Source organism: Bombyx mandarina, chromosome 19 (genome assembly GCF_030267445.1).
Source record: "Bombyx mandarina strain Sakado chromosome 19, ASM3026744v2".
In the NCBI taxonomy this organism is placed as follows: Eukaryota; Metazoa; Arthropoda; class Insecta; order Lepidoptera; family Bombycidae; genus Bombyx; species Bombyx mandarina.
This window is the reverse complement of record NC_143225.1, coordinates 7967823-7988222: the sequence shown is the minus strand read 5'-3', so window position 1 is coordinate 7988222 and position 20400 is coordinate 7967823. Positions and strand designations below refer to the sequence as shown.

The 20400-nt window shown below is 37.6% G+C and overlaps 1 protein-coding gene across 5 annotated transcripts; it reads right to left on the bottom strand.

The window, feature by feature from the left end:
• Positions 1-341: 341 nt before the first annotated feature.
• Positions 342-19948, bottom strand: LOC114243707 (putative peptidoglycan muropeptide transporter SLC46). 5 transcript variants are annotated; one of them, XM_089735518.1, is made up of 8 exons: positions 19836-19948; positions 18733-18876; positions 16814-17074; positions 13372-13546; positions 12325-12502; positions 11260-11638; positions 9539-9779; positions 342-2359 (listed from the first exon to the last, which is right to left on the bottom strand). In XM_089735518.1, the coding sequence occupies exons 1-8, from the start codon at positions 19840-19842 to the stop codon at positions 2287-2289; spliced, it is 1458 nt and encodes a 485-aa protein (XP_089591644.1). In that variant the 5' UTR covers positions 19843-19948; the 3' UTR covers positions 342-2286. The 5 variants fall into 5 exon arrangements, with proteins under 5 accessions (XP_089591644.1, XP_089591645.1, XP_089591646.1 ...); XM_089735519.1 differs by lacking the exon at positions 19836-19948 and adding an exon at positions 19476-19635; XM_089735520.1 differs by lacking the exon at positions 19836-19948 and adding an exon at positions 18983-19396.
• Positions 19949-20400: the final 452 nt, after the last annotated feature.

The following is a 20400-nucleotide window of genomic DNA, read 5'->3' as shown; positions in this document are numbered from 1 at the left end:
GTGTGAACGGACCCTAACCCATACGGTTGTAATTAACTATCAATGAAATAGAAGCATTGTACGACTGAAGCTGCAACTTTTCTTCACTATCCATTCGCTGGTAGCCTAAAGGGCTATTCCAGCTACGCTGTGACTGGTAGATGAGCTCACATGGCTCAACCTGAGAGAATGTGCTAACATTGACCTTTGCGAGAGTAGTGCTTCGTAGATTCTACGACCGAATCGGAATCGCAACCCCCTAAGCCGCAACGCAAGACAGTTCTTTTTGAGGTAACAACGGCAAGGATTTTGCAAAATTGAAATTCCGTAGATTGTTTCTTGGGTATCAATAAAAAAAGATCGCTTAGACAGAATTTTATTATGACTAAACAGAACATCACATTCAAATTCGAGTTTTACAGATAAATATAAAATACTCTTTTCTTTAACCTACCTATCCGCTGCCTAGAGGCTATTCCAGCTACGCCCGGACGGGAAAATACTTCTGATTCGAATTAAACCTATTGATCCATTATTATTCTATAAGGATATATTTAAACCAGTTGCTCCAATTAAAACTACGAGATTGTCTAAAATGTCCGAGTTGATTATTGAGTCTGATTGAATTGTCATCAGAGTGCATTATTGCGCATAAAATCACAACATAACAAAGTCCGTCTTAATGAAGTTATACTTCTTTAGGCGCGTTATGAAAAATTGATGAGAGTGAAATTTTACGATGCGCGCGCACCGTGACACAAAATTAACAGAAATGAAGTTGCCCGCTAAATCGCTCATTACAATACGACCGACGTAACTTGGCGAGTCTGAATATAGCCGCAGGCGAACTTTCGCGCATGTACACTCGTAAAAAAAAGTGTTATTAGCATTCATTTTTTAGTAATATAAATGACAAAATTATTATTTAATATAATTCATACTAAATATTATTAAGTTATTAACGTTAAATATTCATTATTAATTATTTAATATTTAAAAAAAAAGAAATAAATTTAATAAAAATAAAGTATAACGCGTACATAAGTACACGCACCCATTTATTTATTTATTTGATATTTGATAAAGTGACTGACAATCCATTCATAAATTTTCATACTTATGCGCCACGGCAAAGTCCGCGATTTTTTTTCATGAGGTTTTGTGATACAATTTTTTAAAAGTGCATCGTACGCTAGCAGTTTTTCGGAATACTATTTATCACAGAGTTTTCTTTTATTTAATGTTGTATATAAAATAAAAGCAAAAAATATTGCACAGGAAATTGCTGTTGCTTTTTCTGTTAATTTATCACAAAGAATTCTGGATGTGCATGTATACAAAATTACTGACTTGGCTACGAGTTTTCCTTAATTATAAACGTATATTCTTCTGGTAACTTCTAAACCCCTACTTCCAATATTTTTATAAAATCTTTAAAATCAGTTTTGGTGAGGATGCAATGAAAAATCTATATGATTCTATATACCCCTTGGGATTACAACTCTTTTTAATAAGATAACTTATGTGTACAACATTTAATTATATTTAAGTTTATTAAAAGTATAATTTAAAAAATGTATCACAATTATTTACGACCCCGTAATAATTAAGTACCTACCTACCTAAATAATTAGATTACCTATAAAACTTCTGCTATAAGCAACAAATTGTTTGTTCAAATACAAAAATTAAGATCATTCATTTGATTAAGAACCGAAGTCCAAAATTTGAAATTAGTTAAATATATTTTAATGTATATCGACGCTTGAAATGCAAATGTGACTAAGCGACAATAACTGCTTTGTACATACATGATAAGCAATAACCATATTCGATGCGCAAAAAAATATATATTTCTAGGTCTATTAAAGTCATTTCAATCCTACAGCTAGATTCGTTAAAATATATTTTTTTTCAGGTATTTTAAGTTTAAATTAGTCTACTGTAAAGTTCACGCATTGTCGCTTTGTCACGTTTGCATTTCAAGCGTCGATATATTTAAAATTCATTCTCTAGATTTTGACAGTATGTAAAAATATCTTTTGGCCAGTAGATGAAATAGTTACCCTTCCGCCCTTCCCGCACTATACCTTCCGGAATATCCAGTCTGTTAGGTACAGTTATCAATAAAAAAATATTGTAGATATTTATAGGCAATTTATAAACAATCTACTCTGCAAATGAAAAATCAAATTACGCACGTTTTTCTAATCTAACCCAACCATATCACTTTTCAATTGTGACATTATGCACATTATGTGGGTTTTAGTAATGTAAGGCACATTTATTTAAAGGTTTTCACGTATTTTATGCAATCGTTGGTGTATCTTGCAACCTCTCATAGGGCGTTGACACATTCCTTCTGAAATATTGTACTAATCTGTAAAAAGAAAACAATAATGCGTTAATGTTATAGATAATATTGATCAGGCAACAGGATTTAAAAAATCACAATAAAATTTGCTTTTACCTAATCTTTCGAGATGCCAATAGTCGTGTCAGAGTTAGATAAAGGTAGGTACTTTCAAAACCAGTATTTGCCAGTGGCCAAGGTTATTTTTTTAGAATTAAACCAAAACAAAACATACTAGCCTTAGACACGCGTGACGCATACGGATTTATCTAGCTTCATAACACAGACTTGTACAGGCAAGTAAGTAGATGTGACTATTCCACCTTTACCGTGTTTTCTACTTCTCGGTCAAAAAGTGTCGGACAGACAGACGGACAACAAAGTAATCTCGTAGAGATTCAATTTTCTTTTTAGGGACCGTAACCAAAAAAATGCATTAGTACCATTAATTTCAAAAACCCATCGAGATAATAAGATGCTAAGGGTAACATTAAAGTATACATTGTAACATTGTTTTGTGGACAACTACAATTATGAATTGTTATTAAAGAAGTCTATATTTATTATTAACTAGCTGAGCCGGCAAACTTCGTAGTGCCTTAATCGATAAAAAAAGACCTAACCTTTTGTATAAAATAAACTTAAAACAAACAAAAGGAATCCGTCCGACAGGGGACACAATAAAGGAAAAACAAAATTGTTATTTTTATTTAATTCCGAGCATTTTCATATTTATCTTTACCTTTTAAACCTTCTCTCGACTTCCACAAATAATTCAAGACCAAAATTAGCCAAATCGATCCAGCCGTTCTCGAGATTTAGCGAGACTAACGAACCGCAATTCTTATATATATACCTAGTCAGGTCATAAATTCTGTCACATGTTTAATGTAAAATAATTGAAACAAGTTTATTCATTATGTAACCATTCATATACCAAAATGAACTTAACAAAACATACACTCGGGTGCAATGAAATCGCACATCTGTACATTTTTTGAAAAATATTATTTACTTCTTTTTATTTAAAAAAATACAGATATTTTTTAACATAAGGTTAAAGGATAGTTCAATACCTATTCAATGATACCACATAAGACATGATAAGTTTACCTGCCTGCTGAAACAAAACGACAACAGCAAACTCCAAAAATGGCTCCCTCAACTCACTGCAGTTTGCAAGACCAACAGCAGGTATAAAAAGGCATGTTTTGTGTAAAACGTCATTCTACCCGATGATATGTAGGCGAAGTAAAATGTCCCTTAGAAATAAGGTGACACTCTACAAAACTTGCATACGCCCCGTCATGACTTATGCAAGTGTAGTGTTCGCTCACGCGGCCCGCATACACTTAAAATCCTTCCAAATTATTCAATCCCGTTTTTGCAGGATAGCCGTCGGAGCCCCGTGGTTCGTCAGGAACGTCGACCTCCATGACGACCTGGACTTAGAGTCCATCAGTAAGTATCTGCAGTCGGCGTCCATGCGCCACTTCGATAAAGCGGCACGACACGAGAACCCTCTCATCGTGGCCGCCGGTAACTACATTCCCGATCCTGCGGACAGAATGGAAAGCAGTCGACGTCGCCCAAAACACGTCATCTCGGATCCTCCCGATCCACTAACGGTGCTTTTAGGTACTTCAAGCACCGGTCACCGTTCTCGTCGAACCCGACGCTTGCGTCGAAGGGCTCGACGAGTAAATTAACTCTCAGACACAGCCCACTGAGTTTCTCGCCGGATCTTCTCAGTGGGTCGCGTTTCCGATCCGGTGGTAGATTCTGCGAAGCACGGCTCTTGCTAGGGTTCGTGTTAGCAACATCGTCAGGTTGAGCCCCGTGAGCTCACCTACTAAAGTTAGGGTTACGCTGACATAGCCTCTCAAGGCTATCAGCTTAGGTAGGAAAAAAAAAAAAAAAAACGTCATCAGTTGCAAGCCAACGCTTAACCTGATAAGACCTCTAGTGACTCCAATTGCATTTGTCTGAAAAAGATGGATACTACTCCGGAAAAAGCCGCTCAAGTCGTCGCTCTAATTGAAGCGGGCCAGAACCAGAGTGCTGTAGCTCGACAACTGAATATCAGCCGATATTCAGTTCGTCGTGTATACCAGCGCTATCGGGAGACTGATAGCTTTGAAAGGCGACGAGGATCTGGTTGAGCAAGAGCTACAACACAGCGCGACAACAGATTTCTTGTAACGACAGCGTTGCGAAATCGTCGTTTGACTGCCGTTGAACTTGCACAGCAGCTTCAACAGGTGCGTGAAGTGGTAGTCAGCAGGTGGACAGTCAGAAGGAGACTTGCCGAAGGTGGTTTGACTGCGCATAGGCCAGCAAATGGCCCTAAGTTGACGCCAGCTCACCGCCGGGCTCGTTTTCGATTTGCACAAGAACACGTCAACTGGACAGCCGAGCAGTGGAAAGCAGTCCTGTTCTCAGACGAGTCCAGAATGTGTCTTCATGATAATGATGGACGTGGAAGGGTCTACAGAAGGCGCTCAGAGCGATTTTCCCAATGTTGCATCACAGAACGTGTAGCATACGGCGGTGGTTCGTGTATGTTCTGGGGAGGTATCTCACTCGAACGAAAAACAGAGCTTGTCTTCATCGTTGGGGCCAATATTAGGCGACAAACAAGAGGTCTAACATCTCAACGATACATAGAGGAAGTTCTACAAGAACATGTCGTACCATTTGGCCGTTTAATTGGAAGTAACTTCCTTTTTATGCATGACAATGCAAGACCTCATACCGCTGCGATAGTGAGACAATACTTACAAGAAGTAAATGTACCCGTGATGGAGTGGCCAGCTCGGAGCCCGGACCTTAATCCGATTGAACACTTGTGGGACGAATTAAAAAGAAAAATTAGAGGTCGAAATAGTGCTCCAGCTAATCTCCAGGAGCTACAAAATGCGCTCAAAGAGGAATGGGACGCCATGCCACAAGACTTTATCAGAAACTTGATAGAGTCGATGGGGAATCGGTGTGAAGCTGTAATTCGGGCAAGAGGGGGCAATACTTGTTACTAATAAATGATTTTTCAGTATTTTTTGTTTTTTTTTTATTAATCCCCAAATTTTAAACGGTTTAGTTGAGTAATCATTTTGTAATAAAGATTAAATTGTTGTTGTATTTTATTTTCCTCAAGAAAGTAATCTTATCTCCACTTATATGGTATCATTGAATAGGTATTGAACTAACTTTTAACCCTATGTTAAAAAATATATGTATTTTTTTAAATTAAAAGAAGTAAATAATATTTTTCAAAAAATGTACAGATGTGCGATTTCATTGCACCCGAGTGTATATTCTTATGACACTAAAGTTTATTAACAATGACCTCCGTGATTTTGAATACAGGCCTTCAATCTGCGCGGCCAGTTGCCTATCGCAGCACGAACGAGGTCCATGTCAATATCGGCGGCTGCCTTAATCAAGGATGTCTTGAGTGACTCCAAATTGGGATGAGGCTTTGAGCACGCCTTTTCCTCCAAGTGTTGCCATATCTTGTAATCTAACGGATTCAAATCTGGACTGGAGGAGGGCCAGTCTTCGTGCCGGATGAAGTCGATTTCACGCGCCGCCAGCCAGTCTTGTGTGCTCTTCGCTCTATGAGCTGGCGCCGAATCTTGTTGGAATACCCAGTGCCTGTTATTGAACATGGTATGAGAAACAGGTTCCACAAGGTTCGTCAGGACTGTATTTTGATACACAACTGCATTCGTTTTTACACCTTTCTTACAAAAATATACCTCTGTTAAGCCCCAATAAGAAACTCCCAACCATACCATGAACGAGGATGGAAAATGACCTCGTTGGACACGCGGAATACGGTTGCTCGCTTCTTCACTACTGTGTGCGTACATCTTATCATTTTGTTTGTTGTAGCTCTCTTCTACGGTAAAAATTTTTTCATCCGAAAATAGAATTTCCCGATATTTTTTTCCCGCGTACCGCTTCAACAAAGCGCGGCATCTCTTCAGTCTCAGGTCCATTAGACGAGCATTCAAACGATGTCCTGTTTTTCTTCGATATGCCCGAAGCCCTAAGTCTTCATTTTCCCCGTGGTTCTGCTTAACCCCATCTGAAGGGCCAACAGTTTCTGCTTAAGTTTGGGATTTCTTTGAATTCGCGCCTTCACGGCTTTTATCACTGCTGGAGTCCTAACAGACCGAGGGCGACCACTTCTTGACCTGTCACTAGACACTAGAGTCTTCATTGTATCGTTTAATGGTACGATAAACGAATCTTTCGGTTATATTCAAATTTTTCAGTATGTTAAAAATTTGAATTGGCGCGTAACCGCAACGATGCAACGCAATAACTGCAACACGGTCTTCTTTAAGCGTCCACTCCATATTTAAAAATGAGTAAAATTCTAAAAGTATACATTTTTATTTTCATGAACAATTCGATATTCGAATTCAATAAACTTTTTTGTGGCCAGCATTCTAAAAGAAAAGTTTTTACTGTGTGACAATACTTATGACCTGACTAGTTATATATAGAAGATAGAAGAAGAAGATATATTTGACGAAAATAACCATATGTATTAATTTAAAATCTGATAAAATATACGAATTGTACAAACTTTCGCGGCTATCTAAATTAAACACACTATTATTTGTATTATATCAGTAAACAGCACTTTATTATTGAATGTGAATATTGTCGTAAGAGTCCCTCAAATATTAGTGCCTGATAAAGAGTACCTACATACTTTAAAAATATTATATTTTGAACAGCGACTGCCAAGAAAAGTTCAAGGTATCAAATGAAGAATTAATGGAAGCCGTTTATAAATTGTAAATTTAATTATAGTATAAAACGACAATAAAAAACAATAATATTAAGTTTAATCAATCGCACACAAGTTCTTATTCATTTTCATGTGTCATATTATTATATTAGTTCAGCTACTTGCCGCTAGGGAAGCTTATTCCCCAATACAAAGACAAAGAAACTCCGTCAATATTCGTCATGTAATATCTAAATATAGATTTACGTTTAATTTTTGAAGTCACGCTACTACGAAAATAAAGTTGAAATATGTGATATATCTATTTATAGAAAACGCGTTGGTCCGACAATGTTTTTGCTTGTTTTTGTATACTAAAATGTCATTGTTTGTTTAATTAGAATACTGAACACCAAATATGTTTTAACATTTTGTAAACATGTATCGGGAAAATCGTCCTCCCTATTTTTGTCACGAAGCAATCATGGGCTCGGTTTTGGAGGGTAAGATATTCTAATGCGGTTCAGAATCCTGGGTCAAGGTTGGCTGGCGAAGGTCACTGTTAGTCTATAGACTCGGATAATTACTTACTGTTTATGACCAAGTGAACCGTAACCTCTTCTGCCCATTTATGCGAGCTATACAAAAATTGTTCAAAAATTGACAGCATTCTATCTCGTGCACAAACACACTTGTTTTATGACGATAACAACTCATTCAATTAAATAATATATTTAACTAGGACACTGGTGAATTACATAATAGATACATCTAATTAGTACGCCGCGAGTATCTGCAGGCCATTTACAGTGAATAGTTACTTCAGTCGCTAGCGAGTTTAACAAACTAACGATTGTCATTAGTCACGCTAGACTTTGTAGCGTAAGGGACCAAGGATCTTTGATCGTAATTAAAAATTTCAACAATCGTAATTGTTCAACTAGACGTCCACGATATCTAGAATTTTATTGATCTAATTCGTCCGTAAATTATTATCTCCGAAACGTCATTAGCACATGTGCCTCACTATATGCATATATTATAGTAATACGAATGTATGTACCTACTCATACCACAAAAGCGACGATTATCACCGGCAAGAACCAAAAACAGGGCAAAAAGTAAACAATCTCCCCAACAATAAATAATGACGATGTAGGTAGATAAGGAGCAGATTCTGTATCAGAAAAAAAAAAAAAAAAAAAAAAAAAACGTATGGTAAAAATAAACTTTATCGAAACGCAAACATAGTTCACCCTTTTTCGAAATTTACATTCAAATCGATTCACGATAATTAAAACAAAACAATGTGGTTAGCTTAAATAATGCGAGCAACCACCCTTAGGCACAGCCCACTGAGTTTCTCGCCGGATCTTCTCAGTGGGTCGCGTTTCCGATCCGGTGGTAGATTCTGCGAAGCACGGCTCTTGCTAGGGTTCGTGTTAGCAACGTCGTCAGATTTGAGCCCCGTGAGCTCACCTACTAGTTAAGGTTACGCTGATATAGCCTCTCAAGGCTCTCAAGCTTAGGTAGGAAAAAAAAAAGCGAGCACCAAATAAATATGATGATAAATTTCGTTCAAACAAGTTATCGTGTGCAAAAATAAATACATTATAAACTGCTTAAAACATACTCGTTTACAGCATTATCATTTTAAAATATGTATTTTATTTTATTTAAAATGCGATATGAAACATTTTGATAAAACTGTTTCGGTATTTCAATAATTGAAATACGAAAGTTTATATCAGCAAGGATAGCATTCGACGGTTGGTTAAACCATTACACTACTCACTTATTTTTCCCACCTATGCTGATATTTATTTTTAGTGCTCAGTTGGGTGGACGAGCTCACAGCCTAGCTGGTGTTAAGTAGTTACTGGAGCCCATAGACATCTACGACGTAAATGCCACCACCCACCTTGAGATATGAGTTTTAAGTTGTCAGTATAGTTACAACGGCTGCCCCCCCTTCAAACCGAAACCCATTACTGCTTCACGGCAGAAATAGGTAGGGTGATGGTACCTACCCGTGCAGACTCACAAGATGTATCAGCGTAACTTTAACTAGTAGGTGAGACCTCTGGGCTCAAACCATTAGGTGTTGCTAACACTGGCCCTAGCAAGAGCAATGCTTCGCAGAATCTACCACCGGATCGCGACTCATTTAAAAGATCCGGCGAGAAACTCATTTGGCTGTGTCGGTGGGTTAATTTACTCGCCGAGCCCTTCGTCGCAAACGACGGGTTCGACGAGAACGTTGACCGGTGCTTGTCGTACCTAAAAGCACCGATAATGGATCGGGGGGATCCGTAATGACGTGTTTCGGGCTTGAGGTAAACGTATGTACGTATTGTTGCTAAAATCGCTCAAGGCTATCACCATAAGTAGGAGGAAAAAAAATATACCTCAAATTTCCAATGCTGAGAAATTATGAATTTTCATAAATAAAAACTACTTACCCAATAAACGTGCATGATACGCACACGATCCCAATGCTGAGCATATAAAAAGCCGCCGGGAATGTTGATATCGTGCATTCGTATAAGGAATTGTACAGAAGCGGAGACAGTAAAGGGCATAAGCCCTCAATAGCCGACATTAGCGCGAATACTTTAGCGATATCACTGATAGGCAGTATTTTCGTCAACAACGACCTCAATAGCGGTGACGATAGCCCTTTGAACAACGATATAGCGGAACCTGCAATATAAATTTCAACTCAATCATTCAAACACTAAAATTCACAATAGATTGATCAGTATTCCTTTATTATTTTGTCTTATCTAGCCATACAGCTACGCCGATATTAACGAAAAATAATTATTTGATTAATGTAATAATATATGTTGAAACACGATTCGAAGTAACAAAATGTAATCGTTTTTTTTTTTATTGCTTAGATGGTTGAAGGAACTCACAGCCCACCTGGTGTTAAGTGGTTACTGGAGCCCATAGACATCTGTAACGTAAATGCGCCACCCACCTTGAGATATAAGTCCTAAGGTCTCAGTATAGTTACAACGGCTGCCCCACCCTTGAAACCGAAACGCTGCTTCACGGCAGAAATAGGCAGGGCGGTGGTACCTACCCGAGCGGACTCACAAGAGGTCCTACCATCAGTAATTAGCATGTAATCGTTTAATGAGTTATGTCTTGTACTTTAATGTTCTTTAATAAAAAGTAGTAGAAAATTGTATCAAATGTATGTATGTTCAGGTTCAACACGACAATGCATCGACGTAAATACATAATTCGTTTGTTAGAGAATGACAAACATAAATCGGGTAAAAATTGGGGTATCATTATTTCAGAATGATAAAATTTCATATCGGTGAATGTAAATGGGTGTTCGACCTCACCGATCTACTTGATTAGCAGAGCCCATACCGGAGTGAATACCGCCACACACTGATAGAGATATGAGAGCCAAATTTTGTTGTAAAACAGCTGTCCATTGTTCAGATTCGAATGTATAATTAATTGGTGGATTAATTATGCAGGATTATGGTACTTAGCCGTTGGGCTTATAATACCAGTAAAGGCCGATTGGTGATCGCAGTACGTTGGTATAGTATTCAAGGGATGCTACTGTGTATTCTCCGGTGAATCAATTGAACACACACACACACGCACGCACACACACCCACACGCACACACAAACACGCACACACACACACAAACACGTACACACACAAACACATACATCGAATACATCGAAATTAGTGTTGCAAAGAAGCCAGTAGCCGCTAACCTGCATATTATATAGCTATTCAAGGCTAACGCACACACACAAACACGCACACAAACACGCACACAAACACGTACACACACAAACACAAACATCGAATACATCGAAATTAGTGTTGCAAAGAAGCCAGTAGCCGCTAACCTGCATATTATATAGCTATTCAAGGCTAGGACACCAATTATGCAAATGTAATTGAGGATGTCTCGAGATGGGCGGTAGAAGCATCAGATGAAAAAAAAAAAGAAATAACGACTTACTTAGAGCAAGAAGTAGACCTAAGAAGAAATGGATGGATTGCGTGAAAGACGATATGTGTAAAGGGGGAGTGAGCGAAGAAATGGTATATGATAGAGGAGTATCGAAAGAGAAAACATGTTACGCCGACCCCAGGTGACTGGGAGAATGGTAGGAGAATTATGATAAACGACTTACTCAAATACATATGCCACGTTGAAACTGCAAGCGCTTTCACGACGTACTCGACGATCATCGAGATATAAGCGACGTTCACGAAGGCCAGATCGCCGATCTTCAGTAACTTCTGCACAACTATAATGCCCAAGAAACCGCCCGCGAACGATATCGTCGTGCTCAAGGCCGAATATAACGTGTAGTCTTTCAGAGCCCAGCGCAGTTTCTCTCTCGTGTACAGATATTCCAAATTCATGGAACCGTATAATATGAATATCGTTAGGCTGTTCGCAACGGTGAGGAGCAGGATCTGTGCTCTACCGAAGTTAGGCCGTTTCTTGAAACATTCGCGTGCCATCTGTTTCACTAAAGACCAATCTAATAGGGTACCGAGCCGCCCCTAAAACAATGCTATTAATAAGACGACTCTTTGCTAACAACATATCAGTATATGGCAACACCATATATATGGCAATACCATATCATTATAAGGCAATACCATATCATTATATGGCACCACCATATCATTATATGGGACCACCAAGCCGCTCTGATGACGAACCTGGAAAGCGAGCCTCGAAGATTTTGCATGAGCTGTTCTATTACTGCACTATGCGGTTTACCGGAGACCATAGACTTCTGAAGATTATTGCCCCACCAACCTTGAGACATGAGGTCAAAGTTGCAATTGTACTGTAAAACAGCTGCTGCTGTTCCACTCTGCAAACTAAAACGCATGATTTTACAGCATAAATACGAAAGGATGACCACAATTATGATCACAATACAATAAGAATATTTATTTCTTTACTAATGAATTTTTTGATGGATAAGCAGGATAAATAAGAGAACACATTCCATGATTGTCGACCGCATCTCTCATTTTGGGCGGCAATAACATTTTGGTGTCCAAAGGCTTCGATAGACAGTTAACACGAAACTGACTGGGCCTACGTCATACAGCAATAATAATAATAAAACGATGCGTGCTTAATCTCCAACTCTATAAGTACTAGAAAATTCCTTATCATGCGTCAATAGTTGTGATATCTTCTACGAACAAATAATTGTTAAATTTAATTTCACCTGTGTAGCTCCTTCCAATGATTCCCTTAGAAATATATTTGTGAAGGCGTACGCAAATACATTTAAAGATGCTCCTATCAACAGTAAATACACATTCCCGACAGCCCTAAGCAAATGGGCACTAAATAGTCCTCCCAGTACGGTTCCAGCAGAAACAGATGCCTCCAGTATGGTCATTCTACAATAGAAAATTTCAACCACGTTAATCCATTGAACTTTAGATATTCGAAGGGCCTTTTCAACCATTCGGTCTTCAACTAATTATAATTTAATCTATATCTATAAAAATGAATTGCTGTTCGTTAGTCTCGCTAAAACTCGAGAACGGCTGGACCGATTTGGCTAATTTTGGTCTTGAATTATTCGTGGAAGTCCAGAGAAGGTTTAAAAGGTGAATAAATATGAAAATGCTCGAAATAAAAATAAAAATAAGAATTTTGTTTTCCCTTTGATGTGTCCCCGTCGGACGGATTCCTTTTGTTTCTTTTAAGTTTATTTTATACCAAAGTTTAGGTCTTTTATTTATCGATTGAGGCACTACGAAGTCTGACGGGTCAGCTAGTTTCTAATAAAACTTAGCAGGTACGATGCGCTACATTTATTGATTAACGTCAAATAAATCTTATTAGTTTAATAAATACGGCTGCCCCAACCTTCAAACTGGAATGCAAAAATATTTCGCCGCAGAAATAGACATAGAGGTGCCTCCAGTGCGATCCCATAATAAACCCTACTGTATACCAGGAATTATGCAAATTTATTCACTATCGAAGACCTTCATAAACAATCAAATAAGTTTTCCTTAGAACCTGTCTGTGGAATTTTAACACTGGCATAATCGCATCGCTTCATACCGGGCGACTTAGCCTTTAGGCTACGACGACTTCGCTATGTCGCTGAGCCCAAAGCAAATTAAAAAAGCATTAGTAGGATTGGTCCACAAATACTAAGTTCTATACAAATACAATTTTACAGTTTGCAAACTATTATTATAGGCATTTGTTTAAGGTTAGCATGGAAAACAGGTAACGTCAAAACCGTTATTACCTAAGGGATCTGTTCTCCGGGGATGTGACGTCACTTACGTAACAAAAAGCTCCAGTAAACAATATGATCATGCCGCCGGTCAGCGAATATGGAACGGCAGTTACTATCAACCACCAAGGGCCCAAGTCGTTCATAGTGCTATACACCACCACCATCATTCCTGTCATTGCCATGCCTAAAACACACTTCAATATATTTTTTACAAATAGTTATTAAAATAATTGAATATCGCCGAGCAGCGGAAAATCTACATATAAATAATAGTTAAAAAAAACTAAAAAACACGCTTTATATAAAATTCAACTAAAAAATAAATAAAAAATTTATTATAAATTAATTAAATAATAAAAATAATTATTATAAATTTCAATTGAAAATAATGTATAATATATTTTATTGTAAAAAAGGCATGGGGTGCATGGTGTTATTAGTTATAAATATTTTTTTGACATATATGAGTAGAAGAATTATTATTTCAATAATATCTTAAAAAGCACCCCACGCTTTTTTTACAATAAAATATATTTTACACTACCAGTAAAATCACGCGATCACGCGAAAAGACCTCCTCAAAGAAAAGATTGAAAAAAACCTAGACCCACATCTAGTGTTTGTTTCATTTTAATCGTTTGACTAATATAGTACTGACTGTATATCACATAACTGTTTACTCAATACCATACGTAGATTAAAATATATTGTACCTAAATGTAATCTAAAGTGTATATCATTGCAGGCGACGAAGGTCATCGAGGACACGGCTTAAATAAAATTTGAACTCCAAATTCAATACGACATATTCAATTTACGACACACCTTAAATGCACGATGCATTTTATTTTTAAATCTGATAACAAGACCGACCGGTTTCAGGGCGTAACTAAAGTCAAAAGTTTTTTGTTTTGTATTTTTAAGGATACTGGTTCTGAAAACCTTCAATTAACACAAGTTATTTCTTAATCGATCTTTAATTCTGGCACGAAGATACCTTTAAATTTGCTTTTAGTATGATCAGAGGATCTCACAATGAATGATAACAGCTAGTAATGTTATTTATTGCGGACAATGTGTAAAGGCTTTTTTGTCCACATAAGAAAATCGCCGGATCACCACCCGCGCGGCAAGTGGGGTATGTGGGAGTTGAACCTCACTAAAAACTCCTGCCGCTCACAGCCGGCGCCCTACCTCAGACCGGGCCGGAGCCCAGTCAGGGCTATTGAGACGCGGGACAAGGTTGAACAATATGAGAGGGCTAGAGCTAGCTAGAGATATTTTTATTTTTTTTTATTGCTTTGATGGATGGACGAGCTCACAGCCCACCTGATGTTAAGTGGTTACTGGAACCCATAGACATCTACAACGTAAACGTACCACGGAGCAATAAGGAATTACATTTTATAATTTTGATAGTACATATTTTGAAGTCGTCGTGGCCTAAAGGATAAGACGTCCGGTGCATTCGTATGAAGCGATGCACCGGTGTTCGAATCCCGCAGGCGGGTACCAATTTTTCTAATTAAATACGTACTCAACAAATGTTAACGATTGACTTCCACGGTGAAGGAATAACATCGTGTAATAAAAATGAAACCCGCAATATTATAATTTGCGTAATTACTGGTGGTAGGACTTCTTGGGAGTCCACACGGGTAGGTACCACCACCCCGCCTATTTCCGCCGTGAAGCAGTAATGCGTTTCGGTTCGAAGGGTGGGGTAGCCGTTGTAACTATACTGAGACCTTAGAACTTATATCTCGAAGTGGGTGGCGCATTTACGTCGTAGATGTCTATGGGCTCCAGTAACCACTTAACATCAGGTGGGCTGTGAGCTCCTCCACCCATCTAAGGAATAAAAAATAAAAAGGCATGAAATAAAATGAAATGAAATGTGATGAGAGAATATGGGAGCACGTAATGATTTATATTTTATATAAAAAAGTTATCATATAAATATAGTTTTTCATATAAAAAAAAAATCATTTCGTGCGCAGCGCGTTTCGCATTACGTTGTTTTTGATTTTTGGCTTTCGTTCGTTTTCGTAAACAACCTAATGCGCGATTTCTCGTAACAGGTTCTATTTTTATTTTCAAGCAACCTGTTGCTGCAACAGGTTTCGTAAACAATTACTCATCTTTAGTAGGAAACAGTTAAAAAAATATCGTTTTTTATTAAAATATCTCGAACAATAAACATAACCTAAAATGTAAACATTGTCTGATTTTACCAATTTGGCCATTGCTGGGAGACCTGAAAATTGGGCTCATGAAACCTTCTTAGGTATTGTAACTTATGCCCAAATTCTAGCACTGTAACGCCACGCCCAAATTTGTATGGATTTCGGGTTTGTCCTTTTAATGATTAGGGAACGTACCCATACTACGTGACCCGTTTAGGGGGGGAGCGGAGTCTTTAAAATACTACGGTCAGTCACAGGAGCGGGGGGGTGGCACAGGTTTTTGTCACGTAGTCGATTTTAGTCAGAGAAATCTCGTATTTTTTCGACCTATATTCGAATATAGCGCGCAGTGTTTAGCGCTTTGTAAACTCACACTACATAATTCACTAGTAATTTAAGTGTGTATGCAGTCTTATGCAATAAAGACGAGTATGAACCAAATTATTATTTTTTTCAATTTTTGCGTGTGAAATGATTAAAAATCATAATTATGAATTACTACGTAAAAACTAAAAGGGGAGAGGGGGGGTCTTGGCATATACTACGAGTGATCACCGAGGGGAGGGAGAGGTCGAAAAAACTAAAAAAAATGTTCACGTAGTATGGGTACGTTCCCATAAGTTTTATGATATAAAATGTACCGGTATTTTGAGTGCTAAATTGATGTTCAATGATAAAATGTTGCCATATACGTTTTTACTAAAATGCTTTCGCTTATATTATACTTATATAGACCGCAGGTTGCCCATGCGATGAACTGACCAAGTCATGTCAGCAGTTGGCGTTTATTTGCATGGGTGTACCAGGCTCACCACAAAACCAAGAGAAGTGGCGATTGCTCGTGAGGCGCATAAAATCTACCCACAGCAATGATGTCTCCACACGTCATTACGGATCCTCTCGATCCATTAACGGTGCTTTTAGGTACCACAAGCACCGGTCACCGTACTCGTCGAACCCGTCCCTTGTGACGAAGGGCTCGACGAGCGAATTAACCCATAGACACAGCCCACTGAGTTTCTCGCCGGATCATCTCAGTGGGTCGCGTTTCCGATCCGGTGGTAGATTCTGCGAAGCACTGCTCTTGTTAGGGCCAGTGTTAGCATCACTCCGGTTTGAGCCCCGTGAGCTCACCTACACGTTAGGGTGAAGCTGAAATAGCCTCTCAAGGCTATTATTAGCATAGGTAGGAAAAAAATGTATACTGAATGACGACCAGGACCGACAAGAGTGATACGACAAAAGATTATATTATACGTACTCACCAAGAAGTGGCCATACAACCAGAGGTTTTCTACCGTGGGTATCAGACCACACACCCATAAATAGAGATAAAACTGCCGGTGCAACCGCTTCTATTATACTCTTTACTGTATTCACTACGGTCGCGTATCTCTGCACTTCTTTTTCTAATTCATCTGTTTGGTTCGTCTTGTCGAGTGCAAGAAAAACCTTACACACAGAGTCTGGATGGTTCAAACTATGCAAGCATGTCCTGTATAGTAAAATGTTGCTAACAGCAGCGCCTAAAATAATATTATTGATTTAAGAATACAAATAGAGAAAAGAATATCTTTACTTAGCTTAATCCGTTTTTTTACTGTAATTTTTTTGCTACCTACTCGCTAGTAACCAAAGGGGCTATTCTAGCTACGCGCGGAGGGGTTCGGTGAGCTCGCCGGTTCAATCTGTGAGAATAAATGAACACCAGCCCTACCAAGGGCAGTGCCTCGCAGAAACTACCACCGAATCGGAATCGCGACCCACTGAGAAGATCCAGCGTGAAACTCAGTGGGTTAGTACTATCTCAATAGAAAGCTAACAATAAAAACAGCCGATCAATGAAAACAAGGTAAAAAATTATTCAGAAACGTACCTTACGTTGTAATGGTTTAAAGTTTAAAAGTGCGATATTGTATAATGAAATTAACATTCCGGGGTTAATTCTAGATTTTATACAGCGACATGGTCTACGGAAAACGAAACAGAAACGAACAGTGCATTCCCCACTCGCGCTCACGATTATCTTTTAACTCTGATAACTTGGAACCTATTAGCCCATTATTTCTACAACTTGCTTATATTAATTACGATTTTATTTTATTTTATTACATATTACCGTAGTCAACTAACCTATGCAGTAAGAAGCATACTTGACAATTCCAGTTAGGTTTTCGAGTTTGTAAGAATTACGATCCGACATAGCATCCCTTTTTTTCTGCAGGTTTAAATGGTGAAAGCGTTTTTTTTTTGACTTCAAAGACAGTGGAGGTTTCATGTGATCGTAACTGGCTGTGGTCGCTCATAAAAATAACCATTAACAAGGTGGGTATTTATAAATAATGGTTCTGGCAACAATACACCCCCTTTGGCTATTCAGATTCTACCTTGACGTAATTCGATCACACCACTATCTGCACCACAAACCATCATTTTCTGATTTTCTTTTGTCCAAATAAAATATAAGGTATATGTCACAAAAAAGTTTTTGATATAGGTATATTAAAATATTCACTGGTGGTAGGACCTCTTAGGAGTCCGCACGGGTAGGTACCACCACCCCGCCTATTTCCGCCGTGAAGCAATAATGCGTTTCGGTTCGAAGGGTGGGGTAGCCGTTGTAACTATACTGAGATCTTAGAACTTATATCTCAAGATGGGTGGCGCATTTACGTTGTAGATGTCTATGGGCTCCAGTAACCACTTAACATCAGGTGGGCTGTGAGCTCGTCCATCCATAGCAATAAAAAAAAAATTAAAAAACTGCCACATTAGTAATTCAATAACACCTCTACATTTAAACTTGATTTTCATTCTGTACATACCAATAACATATTTATATTAGCACTGCAGTTCTATTCAAAATAAAAATAAAAACTTTGGTATGTTCAAATTTACATTTCATTTCATAAACTGATCCTTATTACAATCTCTGATTTTGTATTTGTTTATAATTGTATACCATTGTATATATAATTGTATATCACACAAATATTTTTAATTAAATTTAAAAAAAACCTTGGTTTGACCATATGCAAAATTAACAATGGTTATTCCTATAGCTTTTCTCGCAAGTTTAATTCATTATTAATAATGAATAAATTAAAAGTTTTCTTGTAAAAGTTGTTGAAGTGCTTATATAAATGCTAGTTTCCAATTACCTAATAAAAGACCTGTTAATTACCTGTTAATGACAAGCTTAGCATGGTTAGGCACATTGGAACTTCCATAGTCAAGTGGAATTTTCTTGGTGTATTTTGGACCATAGACCTGACTGCTGACCCATTTTCCAGATGATGATTCTCAATTTCAGTCATTACACTTAGATCTAAATGAAAATAAATTTAGTCTTAAAAACAATATAGCTCAACATTAAAATTGAACTGAATGCACACAATGTGATGAACAATTTTACACACTTACTAAAGAATTACCTTATTAGATATACTGAACTTAAAAATATTGTTGTTAAATTTTTATCTACCGAAATAATGCAGCCTTGTTTTTATTTGTTTATATCAAAAATCAGAAGGCGGCAGCAAGCAGTGGGCCTTATAATTCTAGTTAATCAACAGTTAATATTTTTATTTCATTTAATCTCACATAATTTTTTTATTTTTATAAATTATTGTTTTTATTTTATTCAATAATTACTAATGATAAGTTTGCAGTGGCTCGAACCACGTATCAGTGATATTACTAAAGCACTTCTAAAACAACCAATGAAGGGGATACAGTTTCCACTATCTTGCAAATCTTATTAATGTTTGATGGAGTATAATCCACACGATCCAATGTTTACCAGACACACGACCAAACTAATCACCATAAATATTAACAGAAGAACTAAGTATTTAATTGTCTTACAAAACAACAAAGCAATGTTTGCGTGATCATAAATGAATATTGTGTTAATAAAATTATTACGTTTGCTAATTTTTTCACATCACACGGCAAAATTTGAAAACGTTTATTTTCCCGCGATGGATCATCCGGAATGAATTTGTTCACTGTAAGTTTAACAAAGTTGATTTTTTTTTGTTTTGTCCTCCTACATGACAAAACATTGCATAAGTACATAGATTATACACATAATATAATTGAGACTTATGTACCTATACATATTCACTCATAAGAACTGTCAATTGTCATATTGCGCGCCTGCCAATGGAAACAAATAATATGTTTGGAATTTTAAAGATTGGAAAGGCATTGCTAGATGTTTTGTTGAATTAAAAATTTTGATTGAATTCGAAGTACCGTACCTATATATCATAGAACATTTACCGTCCATCAGGTAACTTATGCTTTCCGTTTAACATTAGCCTACTTAGGTACTCAGTTTTTACTTATTTACATTATGCCGGCCACTCACATGCGCGAAAACATTCCTATATTGTACAAATGTTCGCGCCATGTGAAGGGCTGTTAAACATTCATTCGCAAACTTAGCGGCTGTGCAAATGGGTTCGGCATTCAATTTGCGAACCCGCTTGCGCTTCCTCCTACACTTGTTTAAGAATGTCTCACGAATTTCTCCTCTTTTTTAATTCGTCAATAGAACATTGAAGAGAAAAAGAGTTTTCAATTCTTTCCCAGGCGTTATTAACAGCAATTGTTTTTTGGGAATTCTTTTGAGGGTCCCATATCGTCGATTCATTTTGCAGGAGTTCAATGAACCCCATCACCTTGGTGTTGTTCCAATCCATGATGAAGGTACGCTACATAGTAGACGTCACGAACTATGAAAATGGCGAAACGTCCATTACCTTTGCAATCGTGGGCACAACTGGTCACACGCATGTGTGGAAGACTACGTGAAGGATCGCGGTTCGCGCGCTTTGATGTCCGT